Source organism: Ipomoea triloba, chromosome 3, assembly GCF_003576645.1.
Source record: "Ipomoea triloba cultivar NCNSP0323 chromosome 3, ASM357664v1".
Taxonomy (NCBI): Eukaryota; Viridiplantae; Streptophyta; class Magnoliopsida; order Solanales; family Convolvulaceae; genus Ipomoea; species Ipomoea triloba.
Window position 1 is genome coordinate 14,604,061 of NC_044918.1, and position 12,528 is coordinate 14,616,588.

The 12,528-nt window shown below is 37.1% G+C and overlaps 2 protein-coding genes across 2 annotated transcripts; one reads left to right on the forward strand and one right to left on the reverse strand.

Annotated features, from left to right (window-relative positions):
• Window positions 1–2,639: 2,639 nt before the first annotated feature.
• On the forward strand, window positions 2,640–8,796 carry LOC116013583 (UTP--glucose-1-phosphate uridylyltransferase 3, chloroplastic). Its single transcript, XM_031253421.1, has 17 exons — window positions 2,640–3,457; window positions 3,615–3,795; window positions 3,873–4,022; window positions 4,132–4,293; window positions 4,389–4,561; window positions 4,663–4,729; window positions 5,087–5,253; window positions 5,336–5,494; window positions 5,784–5,875; window positions 5,958–6,052; window positions 6,671–6,748; window positions 6,831–6,926; window positions 7,331–7,405; window positions 7,476–7,567; window positions 7,654–7,816; window positions 8,157–8,217; window positions 8,321–8,796. The coding sequence occupies exons 1-17, from the start codon at window positions 2,709–2,711 to the stop codon at window positions 8,431–8,433; spliced, it is 2,673 nt and encodes an 890-aa protein (XP_031109281.1). The 5' UTR covers window positions 2,640–2,708; the 3' UTR covers window positions 8,434–8,796.
• A 128-nt stretch (window positions 8,797–8,924) lies between these two features.
• Window positions 8,925–11,248, reverse strand: LOC116012160 (U-box domain-containing protein 1-like). Its single transcript, XM_031251638.1, has one exon. The coding sequence runs from the start codon at window positions 11,185–11,187 to the stop codon at window positions 9,124–9,126; it is 2,064 nt and encodes a 687-aa protein (XP_031107498.1). The 5' UTR covers window positions 11,188–11,248; the 3' UTR covers window positions 8,925–9,123.
• Between the last annotated feature and the right edge of the window lie 1,280 nt (window positions 11,249–12,528).

Genomic DNA, 12,528 nt, shown 5'->3' on the forward strand with positions numbered 1-12,528 from the left:
ATTACATAAGAGCGTGATTTTTGCCGTATAAAACTATTATAAATATTTTGGATTTCGTAAATCTTAAATATAGCAGCGGAATCGACCATGTGTTTGCATGTTGAAAACACCATGCATGACACCCCAACCTCACCTTGTTTGACCCAAATTTTGAGGACGATAGTTCTGCATTTTGATATGTAAACGATTCATTGGACATGAATATGGGTGAATTAATTTTAAATTTGTCTGTATGTTAATAATTTTAAAGTTTCTCAATAAATGTAATAAATTTTAATTTTAACTAAATAATGAACAAAAAAATCATTTGTTATACCATATACCAGGTTTATATTGCATTGTGAACCCTTGTCAAAAAATTATGTATTTATACTTAACAACTTAACATATTTTGTACCCGTAATTAATAATTTTTGTACCTGTAAACAAATTGAAGGCACATCACATGACAGTTAGAGACACATAACATGTTAACCAACACCTTATGTGTCAGTAGTTAACATATATATTATGTACTTACAGTTAACAATTTGTGTTTGTAGTTATATGTTATTGTTTGTAATTATTATGTGATATGCCTTCAATTTGTTTACAAGTATAAAACGGTTAATTGTTCGTACAATTGTACAAAATCTGAATGTTACGTTATTTTTTAACCAGAATTCACAATGTAAAGTAGAACGTGGTCCATAGTATAATTTGTCAAAAAATATGCTAAGTATCTCGTTGTTGGCTTAGTGGCATCATTATATTGTTATTTATTATATACAAGGTATCAAGGTTTGAATCATATCTCAACCGGAATAGATCATCTAAACCTTTTTTAAAATAGAATATTTGAAATAGTGTTTATAGTCTTACTTCACACATTACATCATTAACTTTTAATTGTTAATCACAAGTTCACACTTTCACTTATTTTTAGTGATAAAGTGGGGTTCGACCCTTTGACGACAAAAGATGAAATCTCTCACCTTGGTGGCTTGACTCACACTCCAGTTTGATATATATGATTTGTGCATGTGGGGAATCACGGTGACTCAAGCTATCCATTAGGTGTAAGGACCAATATCTAGTGTCCACAATGAGCCTACCATATTAAATGTAACTCTCACATAGTGGTTGACACTGTATTTTTGTCTACAATCTGTCACTCAATAACCAATTGAACTACTTGTCAAAGGGTTTCGATTTTGTTAAGTTTGGATTAAAAATTGTCTCATATAAGTGATATGAGTTTATCTCATATAAGGAATATACGTGGAGCGAATTTGGTCGAGTCCATTGTATAGAGATAATTACATTGTTTGTATCTCTTAGTGTTGTATCATCACAAGTATCACCATCACAATGAATAAAATAATATTTTCAGTGTTTCATTCTCGTGACCGGGTCACAAGCTCAAGTTATAGCAATAACAATTAAGATTCCCTCAAAAAAAGAAAGAAGCAATAACAATTAAGATTGGTTGATGCTGGGAGTGATAAATTGTTGGATGGAAGTCGGTAAAGGTCAAGTATAATATAAACAATAAAAGTAAATTTGGATTAAACTTCTTATGCACATAAGTTTACAATATTAAGTATTGAAAATAGATTGACTGGATTTTCCCTCGTAGCTACAAAGTAGAAACTTTAGTTATTAAAAAAAGGGAAAATGGCATCTTTAGTCCCTGAGTTATAGGGGTAGTGTAGACTCAGTCCCTAAGTTATGGCTGTATGCGAGTTTAGTCCCTCAGTTATTCACAAAGTGGCGAGTTTAGTCCCTGGACATTAAATTTGACGAAAAAATTAAAAAATATTCAAAATTTGAGGGGTAAAATAGGAAATTCACATTTTATTATTATTCTTATATCAAAACCACTTTTACAACATTATTTTTCACTTCTTAGCCTAATTATTTTCAAGATTTTTCATTTTTAAAAGCATTTTAATAACTTTCAAATGACTTATTAGTAACCTGACTCTCGTATAACACACTTAAAACCTAGCACAAATAAAGAAATGCATGATCATTGTATTTAGGTGTATGAAACACACTATCCTAACAAGTTTTTATTTTTTTTACTAAGCAACAAATGTAATACAATTAAAACTTTTGAGATTTTTTTACACACTATCCTATCTCAAAAGTTTAATTTTATTACATTTGTTACTTAGTAAAAAAATAAAAACTTGTTAGACAGTGTGTTTCATACACCTAAATACAATGATCATGCATTTCTTTATTTGTGCTAAGTTTTAAATGTGTTATACGAGAGTCACGTTCCTAACAAGTCATTTGAAAGTTATTAAAATGTTTTTAAAAATGAAAAATATTGAAAATAATTAGGCTAAGAAGTGAAAAAATAATGTTGTAAAAGTGGTTTTGATATAAGAATAATAATAAAATGTGAATTTCCTATTTTACCCCTCAAATTTTGAATATTTTTTAATTTTTTCGTCAAATTTAATGTCCAGGGACTAAACTCGCCACTTTGTGAATAACTGAGGGACTAAACTCGCATACAGCCATAACTTAGGGACTGAGTCTACACTACCCCTATAACTCAGGGACTAAAGATGCCATTTTCCCTTAAAAAAAAAAACACTAAATATTTGGGAGAATAGAGCCAACATATCAAAATCGGATGATATTAACCACATTTCCCACCATGTAAAGGAAATACTCACTTCTTCCCTGTCTGCTAGACTTCGGTATATCCGCATATGCTTCAAGCATCTCCTCTTTATTATCCTCCATTGTTAAATGCTTCCAAAAAACATAGTTTCTGCCATTCTCTTTCAATGGCGCCTGCGCTTCCAATGCTTCAGCAAACCAGCATTCTCTTCAGCTCCACTTCCAAGTCTTCGATTCTGAATTCCCCTTTCGTGTTCACCTCCTTCGGCCACTTCAATTGTGCAGCGAGGCGGCTTAGCTCCGTTTCATCCGCGCTCTTCTCGTCGTCGCGGCCGTGTATTGGCGTTTCGCGAGTTTCCACCGCGCCGGTAGAGTACGTTCCGCCGGCGCCGGATTTTGACTTCCACAAGGAAATTGGTAGACTGAAGGCTCTGAGGTCGAGGATTTCGGATTGTGCGAGTTTGGATGGGAGGATTAGAGTAGTGGACTCCGATTCTCGAGTGAAGTCGTTTTTCTACTCGAGGCATAGTGGATTCTCCAGGTTTCTAGGGGCGTTGAATTTGGATAAATATGAAGTGTTTTTGCTTAAGTGTTTGGTGGCTGCTGGGCAGGAGCATGTATTGGGGGAATTCGGCGGCGATTTTGACTCGGAACGGAGTTCGCTCAAGAGCGCGCTCTATGCTTTGGCTGAGATGATTGAGAAATGGGATGTGAATGAAGGCGGCGGCGGCGGGGGAGGCCTTGGACTTGGAGAAGAAGATATTAGGGCATTGAGGTCGCTATTGAAGTCCCTGGGAGAGATTGAGCAATTTTATGATTGCATTGGAGGCATAATTGGGTGAGTTTCTGAGTTTCTCTTATCCATCATTACTTTTTGGTTCATTTCATTTAAATTTGTTGTCACGTGACTTGCGAACCTTTCTAATTAGATACAGTAATTGTCTAGGGTTATGCAGATGATAATCTGAAACATTAATTTGAACTATTGACTGCAGATATCAGATAATGGTTCTTGAGCTTCTTGTTCATTCAACTTCGGAGAGACAGACAAACAATTGGTCTGCTCACACAGATAAATCGTTGGGACGTGAGATCATAGAAATACACCCTCCTTGTGCACTTGATCTTTCTCGGGACGTAGAATATGCATCTCAAGCAGCCCTTTGGGGAATAGAGGTTAGTGAATAGAATGAATTTATTCAGGCCTGCATATCTTTAGATAGAGTTGGTGTTATTATTTTATTCTTTCCCAGGGTTTGCCTGACTTGGGAGAAATTTACCCTCTTGGAGGCTCAGCAGACAGGCTTGGCTTGGTTGACCCTGACACAGGTGAATGTCTTCCTGCTGCAATGCTTCCTTACTGTGGGCGTACACTTTTGGAAGGCCTTATAAGAGATCTTCAGGTGAGGATACCTTCCTTGCTAAAATTTGATGAACATATTAAAACATTCATGTTTAATTCAAAAAGCCAATTTGGAACTAAAACAGTGTGATCCTTTTAACTAATGCAAGGCTAGAGAGTTCCTCTATTATAAGTTGTACGGACATCAATGCATCATTCCAGTTGCAATAATGACAAGTGCTGCCAAAAACAATCATAAGCGCATTACGTCTCTGTGTGAAAAACATAGCTGGTTTGGAAGAGGAAGATCTAATTTTATATTTTTTGAACAGGTTTGACAAGATTTTTCTTTTTTTTTTTTTTTTTTTTTTTCATAAAAAAAATGAATGTAATTGCTCATTTCATAATATAGTTTGTCAATTTCTAGCCTCTTGTTCCAGCTGTTAGTGCCAAAGATGGGCAGTGGTTGGCTTCTGGACCATTCCTGCCTGTGTGCAAGCCTGGTGGTCATGGTGTGATATGGAAACTTGCATACGATAAAGGTGTTTTCCAGTGGTTCCGTGATCATGGACGAATAGGGGCAACTGTCCGACAAGTCAGGTTATGCTCATTGAATAGCTGTTACTGTAATGAGTTTAATTGTCTTGAAAGGTGAAACTGATTGCAGAGGGACTTAGATATTGGTCTTGATGAATTTTCAGTAATGTTGCGGCAGCTACAGATTTAACCCTTTTGGCTTTGGCGGGAATTGGTTTGCACCATGGGAAGGTAAGAAGTGAAAAATCTCGTTTTTATGCTATTCTAGTCACTGTAGTGGTGCTCCATTGTGTAGGCAGTATGGCTGCCAGGATAGTTGGATGGATGTATTGAATTTGTTAGTCTCAAAATTCCTACTTTAAAGGAAATCAATAAAAACTCACTCACACAAAAGAAAAAGTTATAGACAAGTGAGGCACTTCTTGTTTTCTATTACGTCTTTGAAAATGAAATTGCTATTGCTTTGATCAGACCTGGAAGTTTGTTGGACATGCCTTGAGAATTAATAATTTTGTTGATTGCTTTGAGATAAAGGAGACATAATAAGACTATTTCTTGTGTTCTTACCATCAATTGATATTCTTTCAGAAATTGGGCTTTGCATCCTGTAAGCGAAGTACTGGAGCTACTGAAGGAATAAATGTTTTAATGGAGAGGAAAAGCCTCAATGGAAATTGGAAATATGGCCTGTCTTGTATTGAATACACTGAGTTTGACAAGTTTGGAATCAGGGATGAGCCTCTTCCTTGTAACAGGTATTTTTCCTCCCATTTTCCATACTTAATTCACTGAAGGTTTAGGAATGTCTTGAATTTGTATATTCTTCCTTTTATTAAGTTTGCAGGCTGAGTTTCCTGCTAATACAAATATTTTATACATTGATTTACCTTCTGCTGAGAATGTTGGGTCAAGTAAAGATGAGAAGTGTTTGCCAGGAATGGTTCTTAATGTGAAGAAACCAATCACTTACAGGGACCAGTTTGGGACCAACCACAGGTACTTATTTTTCTATCAACTGTTCTATTTGAAATTGCTTTGGTAGTTTGGTAGCATTAATTTGGTTTTATACAGTCATTACAAATTGTTAAAATATTCCTGTGCTAGTAATTCACTTTGGGATTTGAAAGTATTGCTTTATCATGTTTATTCTTATTACCCATCTCAGCTTCTTATTGGATTGTTCTACTCTTTCATTTTTATTAGTACAAATAGACATGCTGATTTTTTTGTCATCCAAGTTGCTACTCATAAAGACACTTATGTTATCACATTAAATTTGTTCTAGTGTCCCTGGAGGTCGTCTTGAATGCACAATGCAAAATATTGCTGATAATTTCTCCAATATGTTTCCATCACGATGTTATGAAGGTGTAAAAGGTAAGAGTACTGAACACTCTGATATAATGTTTTTCAGCATCTGTCTGAAAAAATGATGCAAACCACTTTTTCTAAATATCAGATGGACTAGATACTTTCATTGTATATAATGAAAGGAAGAAGGTTACATCGTCTGCTAAGAAGAAAAGGACTCATGCTGCCAAGTCTTTACGTCAGGTTTGGTTTTATTAATACAGACTTAGTTTTTTTCTCTCTCTAGAGTTAGAAATAGATACTTCTGCCAGACATCGTTATTACCACAGGTGAAGTGTCAGGCCTCATAAAGGATTTCTACTGCAGATTTCCATTCTGGTTCATTTGAAAACAAAACATATTTCCATTTTCTTTAATTATAGATGCAGATGTTCCCCCTTTTCACGGGAGTTTCATTTCAGATGTTATCCGAGTAAAATTGTAAAATTACTAGCCACAGTTTCCTTACAGTAAAACTCATCTTATTTCATCAACATTCACTGTGGAGTTTGGGTTTCTACCCTAATCACATCTTGTTAGTTCCACGTCACTGCAGAATGACATGAGTTTATTCAATAATAATTGCCGAATAGTTATCTGATAATAGTCGGAGCTAAAAACAAGTTTTTCCTTTGTGCCTATTCCAATGTCCTTATTTTGAAGTTATACCTCGGTGATGAAAGTCTTTAAATTTTGCATCTTCATCCAATCATTAAGATTTAAGATTTCAGGTTTTCTTCTGATTTCTGTAGTTTGATGCATAACCCAAGTCTTCTAGTAGATGCTTAGACACACCAATTAACAGGAAATTATTTACTGCAGACTCCCGATGGTGCACTGTTGGATACCATGCGTAATGCGTATGATATTCTTTCCCATTGTGGGATAAACATTCCACAGGTATTAGATACTTAACTGTTTTGCTTTGAAACATGAGTCCATTATCTTCAGTTTCTTCACCACCTTCTGTTACTGTCTGAAGATTGAAGGTGACAATAAGTATGTGGACTCTGGACCACCATTTCTTATACTTCTTCATCCTGCTTTGGGGCCTCTTTGGGAAGTCATTAGACAAAAAGTAAGTCACAATAACAGTGCTATTATGGTCTTTTCCTGACATGCTTAATTCTTTATATTCTTTATTTTTTATTTTTGTGTTTCATTTCTTTTATTCTTTTTCCATTTATTTTATTTAAGTTAAGCTCCATGAACTCCTTTCCTATTAACTTCGCAATGAAGAAATGGTGGCCATTGAGTTAAATATTCCTTTGTTCATCTTTTTCCAATCTATCTACGAATGCATTTCCGGTGGCTTATTAAGTGTTCTGGAGTAGTCCATGTTAACTAAATCTTTTGTACACAATTGTCTAATACTGATTTCATGTCAATCCACACTTTGCAGAGCTTGTAAACTCACTCTATTAATATTAGTTAAGACATGTGACATGCAAATTTTAACTGTATTGTCTCCTTGTTTCTCAGTTTCATGGGGGTTCCATCTCTGAAGGTTCAGAGTTACAGATAGAGGTTGCTGAGTTTTATTGGAGAGATGTCCAGGTCTGAATGCTGGTTCAATAACACTTCGTGCTTGTGATTGTGCCTTTTCTAATTTATTTCCCTTTTTCAGCTTGATGGAAGTTTGATTATTTTGGCCGAGAATGTTATGGGTTCAACTATGCTAGATGAAAATGGTGAAACTGTGCTACAGTATGGAAAGAGGTACTCTATTACACATGGTCTTCCTTTTGATCTGTAAATCTAGTAGTGAGGATACAAGTTTCTTTAGATCAATTTGCTCTGGCCAGGTGTAGCAGATGTAAGCTCAAGAATGTCAAGGTTCTTAATGATGGCATTGATTGGAATTCTAGAGACAACTTATACTGGAAGCATGATGTGCAGCGATTTGAGTCTGTAAAGGTGATACTGCATGGAAATGCTGAATTTGAAGCAATGGATGTTATTTTACAGGTCAGATTGACTTGACAGCTTTGACATTGTTGTAGTATAGGTGGACCAAGTTATCATTTTATCACACACTAGGATGTTATTAGGGGTACAACAGTTGTATGTGTATATTGACTATATTCCTAATTTAAATTGCATTTTCAACTTCCCTTTAATATCTAACATATTGTGTAAAACTACAGTCTTATCTTGTATCTTGATAATGCAACTTCCCTTTAATATCTAACATATTTTCAACTTCCCTTTAATATCTTGATAAAAATATCTAACATATTTTCAACTTCCCTTTAATATCTAACATATTGTGTAAAACTACAGTCTTATCTTGTATCTTGATATGCAGGGAAATCATGTATTTGAAGTTCCTGATGGCTACAAAATGAAGATAACACCCGGAAATTCAGGTATTTTAATAAGGGTTTTCATTTGTATCAGATTTGCTGATTCAAATAGTGCTGCTATCATCATTTAATTGGTTTACTTATTGAGTTTATAATTTTCCTTCAGGTTTTGAAGTTCAACTTAATGCCATTGAGAATAGATCAATGGATTCTGGAACCTGGTTTTGGAACTACAAGATAATGGGCACCCATATTCAATTGGAATTAGTGGAATCATAGGAGATGTAACCAAATGCCTACACATCACCTTCGTGAATCATGGTTCATGGATGGACTTGCTGCTCAGTCGCTGATTGTCTGGTTGAACTGAAGTTGAACCTTTCCAGCTATCTTTTCATTTTGTAATAATATAATATGTCTAGTGAGTAGTAATAGGAGAGAAGCAAAAGGGGCCACGGCTACTTGTAATCTAGTTGCAAATCATGTATAAAAAGCAAAAATTACAGATCCCGCAACCGTAGTTGTATATTTGTTCTAATTATTGTAGTAATTCCTCGTGTATATTTATCTGCTACTATAGCATTTACTCAAAAAACAGTGTAACCATTCAGTAATTTCTATAGATAATTGTCAGTTGCTTCAGTGGAGGGTACACTTCTATCTATATTATTAATGATTGATGGAGATTCTTGTTTTTTCAAGTCTTGCATCCTTTGATTCTGTTCTTTCTTATTCTTTGAATACTGTATTAGCTTTTGATACAAAGGGTATAGCGGAAGCAGGAAAATGGAACTTTATGATTGCTGTTGCGTATTACATTCTTACAGTTGTATTTTGTTTTACAGGAAACCGGAAAAGAGTTGAATGCTGTGGATGTTAGCTTGGGGAACAAAGTGTAAAATGTTGTGTAAGTGAACATATTTCCCATTTATTCTCTCATCTATGGTTTATATATATATATGTACTTTGTCATCTTACAGGATTGCGAGATTGAGAGCAGCACCTATTCAGTAATCTGAGGAGAGCGTCAGCCTTTCTTCGCGCTCTCAGAGATCCATTGGCAGCTAACTGTTGCAGAGAAGGAATGCTTCGCGGGTTCATTAGTAATTTTCCTGCAACCTCCTCTCCACCGTCTTTACAGAGCCCCAACAGCAGAGTAATCGAGTTTTCCTTCCCCTTGCTGGATCCGAATCTCAAGAGATCAACCAGAAGAGGTACGAAGACCCTGCTCTTTCTAATTTCTTTCAGCCCTTCACTGCAACCTAAAAGAAGGGCAAGAACTGCCAAAGCGTCATCGGTTATTCCTGCCTTGTCGTCCATCAGGAGATTGATGAGTAAAGGTACTGCCCCGGCTAGCACAACATTCACCTTGTTAACATCGTAAAGTGCGAGGTTGAATAGAGCTGTCGCAGCATCCCTTTTCCCAGCCGTGGTTCCTTCTCCCAGGAGCCCCACCAATGCTGGTATGGCTGTGGGACGAGAACCAACGATGACCTTGTAGTCATCTATTATAGACAGGCTGAAGATTGCTGCTGCTGCATTCTCTCTTGCCTCCATTGTTTTCCCCGATTGCAGAACATGAATTATGGTGTCAATCGCACCAGCAGACATGATAAGAATCTTATTGTTCTCATGTATGGAAAGGTTGAGCAGGGCAGTGACTGCATTTTCCTGGAGTCTTGGGTCATGGGAACTGAGAAGAGTCACCAGAAATGGAATAGCTCCCGCCTCAGCTATGATCCTGCGATTATCCATCCCTGTTTTGGCCAGTAACCGAAGCTCGTATGCTGCCTGCCTCTGGATATCTGGAGAACCTGTCGCGAGCTTTCCAACTAAAAACTCTGCTGTCATCTTGACAGCATCCATGGCTACTTTAGTTGCAGAGATATGATCAATGGCATCTTCACACAATTTCCTCTTGCTACTGCTTCTTTCCAAATCTGAAGATGCTGAAGGTTCTGTTATTGGGATGTTGTTCTCCTGACACCATTGGTGGATTAGGCTCTTCAATGAATAGTTGGGTATAAGCGCCATATGTATAAGCCTTTGCCCGCTTTTTGGGCAAGTATGGTGGCCGGAGTTTATCCACTGTGCAATCGAATTCCGATCATAACTATGCCCCGATGCCACAATCACAGGATCTCTCATCAAATCAAGCGAGATTGGGCAACGGAATTCATCAGGGATGTTGCAGACTGCTGAATACGAAGACGATGACAGATCAGGTCGAGTATTATTCACCTCTGCACGCTGCCTCAAATCCTCGCGAGTTTTCAGACTTTCTTCGTCTCCAACAACTGCAGCTTTTGCTAAGGAAAGCAGTGAGATGAGATTGTTAATGTTCACAACCACAAGCAATCCACCAGTGCCTGCCTGTTTCTCAGCTTCTGCCTCCAGCTTTGAGATCTCTCCTTCATAGTCTAACGAGCTTCTTAAACCAATGCTGCTCAGAATCTCCTTCGCGCTTCCAAGATCAACGAACCCCTTTTTCTTGCTGCTGTTCTCATTGGCAGCCGCCATCACATGGAGAAGAAGCTCATCTCGTCTCTGAACATCGCGGGGATCAACAACCAATTCGCCCCGTTTCGCCTGCTTGTGAAGAAGATCAACTTGCTCTTTGGTGTCCACTGTTATATTCAGTAAACTCAGAGGTAAAATGTCGAGTGCCTTCCCCATCTCCTTCATTGCTGCATAAAACTGATTAGAAACAGACTCTGTCTGCATCAGGTTCCACAAACAGCTCCCATCTCTGCAACTCTCAATCAAAAGCTTAATCTTTTGAATCACCGACAAAAGCTCATTCAAGCAGAGGATCGAAGATGGCGGGAGTGGACTCGATGCTTCTTGAATCTCTTCAAACAACGACGAAAGAAGTTTAACCCTTCTCACCATTGTCGACACGTTTCTTCTCTGTAAAAACGGAAGCTTTTCAACCGAAACAACTTCACTGGAAACATTAATTAAAGATTCCAGCAGAACCCCAACAGGGGGAAATCCTGAGGAGACCATTGGAGGTGGTGAAGCTTCATCCATGGTTTAACACTGTAGATTATAAAGCTGTTCATAACCATTCTTGTTCTCAAGGTATTAACAACTTATTATATTTGGATATATGTTTGAACATTTCTTCAGTTTCCTGTGAAGGAATAGAATTGTTTGAATAATGTTGTACACAGTTGTCTGTTTCTGATTGGACTCATTCTGGTAGGCAATAAAAATAGGTGGTTGAAGATCAATGTGAAGTCGTAGTTTGCTGCCATTTGGAGGAAACGCCGGCCTGCAGGTTAGTATTATCAACTTCCTAATAAACTATTCGATTCAAACAAATATGTCTTTTCAAAATTGCTGCGTCAATGCTTTTTGTCTCATGAAAGTTTGTCTTGCTGGCGACCAATAGTTTCGCTTCGCTAGCAGTCAGAATAGGTGGGGTTCGGTTCTAAGCGAAGAGTGGTATGAAAATATTTTAAGAAATTTATAAACAGGGGAAGTATATCTTGTAATTTACCTTTTTCACCAAGACTTCAAGATTCAGACAGTGGGACCCTCGGAATTGGGGTGTAATCTTTTTAGAAAAGTTGTCTTGTCCTACCTACCCACAACTTGTTTAATTTATCCATCATAGAATAGGTTCGGTTATGGGTACTAATGTACAAACACTTTAAAAAACTTATAAATAATTGAGGCACTGTTGCACTTCTCACCATTTACCTCTTCCACTACCACTGCTAGAAATCACGTTATTTCTGACCACCCTCAGAAATACCTTAAATCCGATCACTTTTTCAACCGCATTAGGTATCCAGAAAATCCTTTGTCGATATTTTTGACCACCCGGAAAAGTGATTGAAATTTCCGACTACATTTCTCAAGTGGTCGGACACAAAACGTCCACCACCAAATAGGAACAGTAGCCAGTAGGGTGTAATCTTTTTAGAAAGGTTGTCTTGTCCTACCTATGGACAACTTGCTTGTTTATTCAGAACCAAGATCTTCTTGGTCAGTGTCAACAAACTGCTAGCAGCCTAGCACTGTGCAATTTCTTTCCAGTTTGAACATAACATCCATGCCATTTTTCAACGCGTTAATCCTAACTGTCTTCCATTCAATTCCCACACACCAAAATGTCAACACGTACGTTCTGGGTCTTTTTCTTCACTTGCATGCGTTATTCATGCTGCTGCATGTGATGAACATGATGATCAGATTATCCCAGTACTGTGATGACTGATGATCAGAAGATGAAGATGATGTTCTTAGATTAGAAATGAAGATATCCCTAGAAAGAAACAAGCATTATATTCTCTCATATGTGCCGGCCTTTGTAAATAATTACTCGATTGTCTTTGATACAACCCTGAGGTTGTATGTATTGCT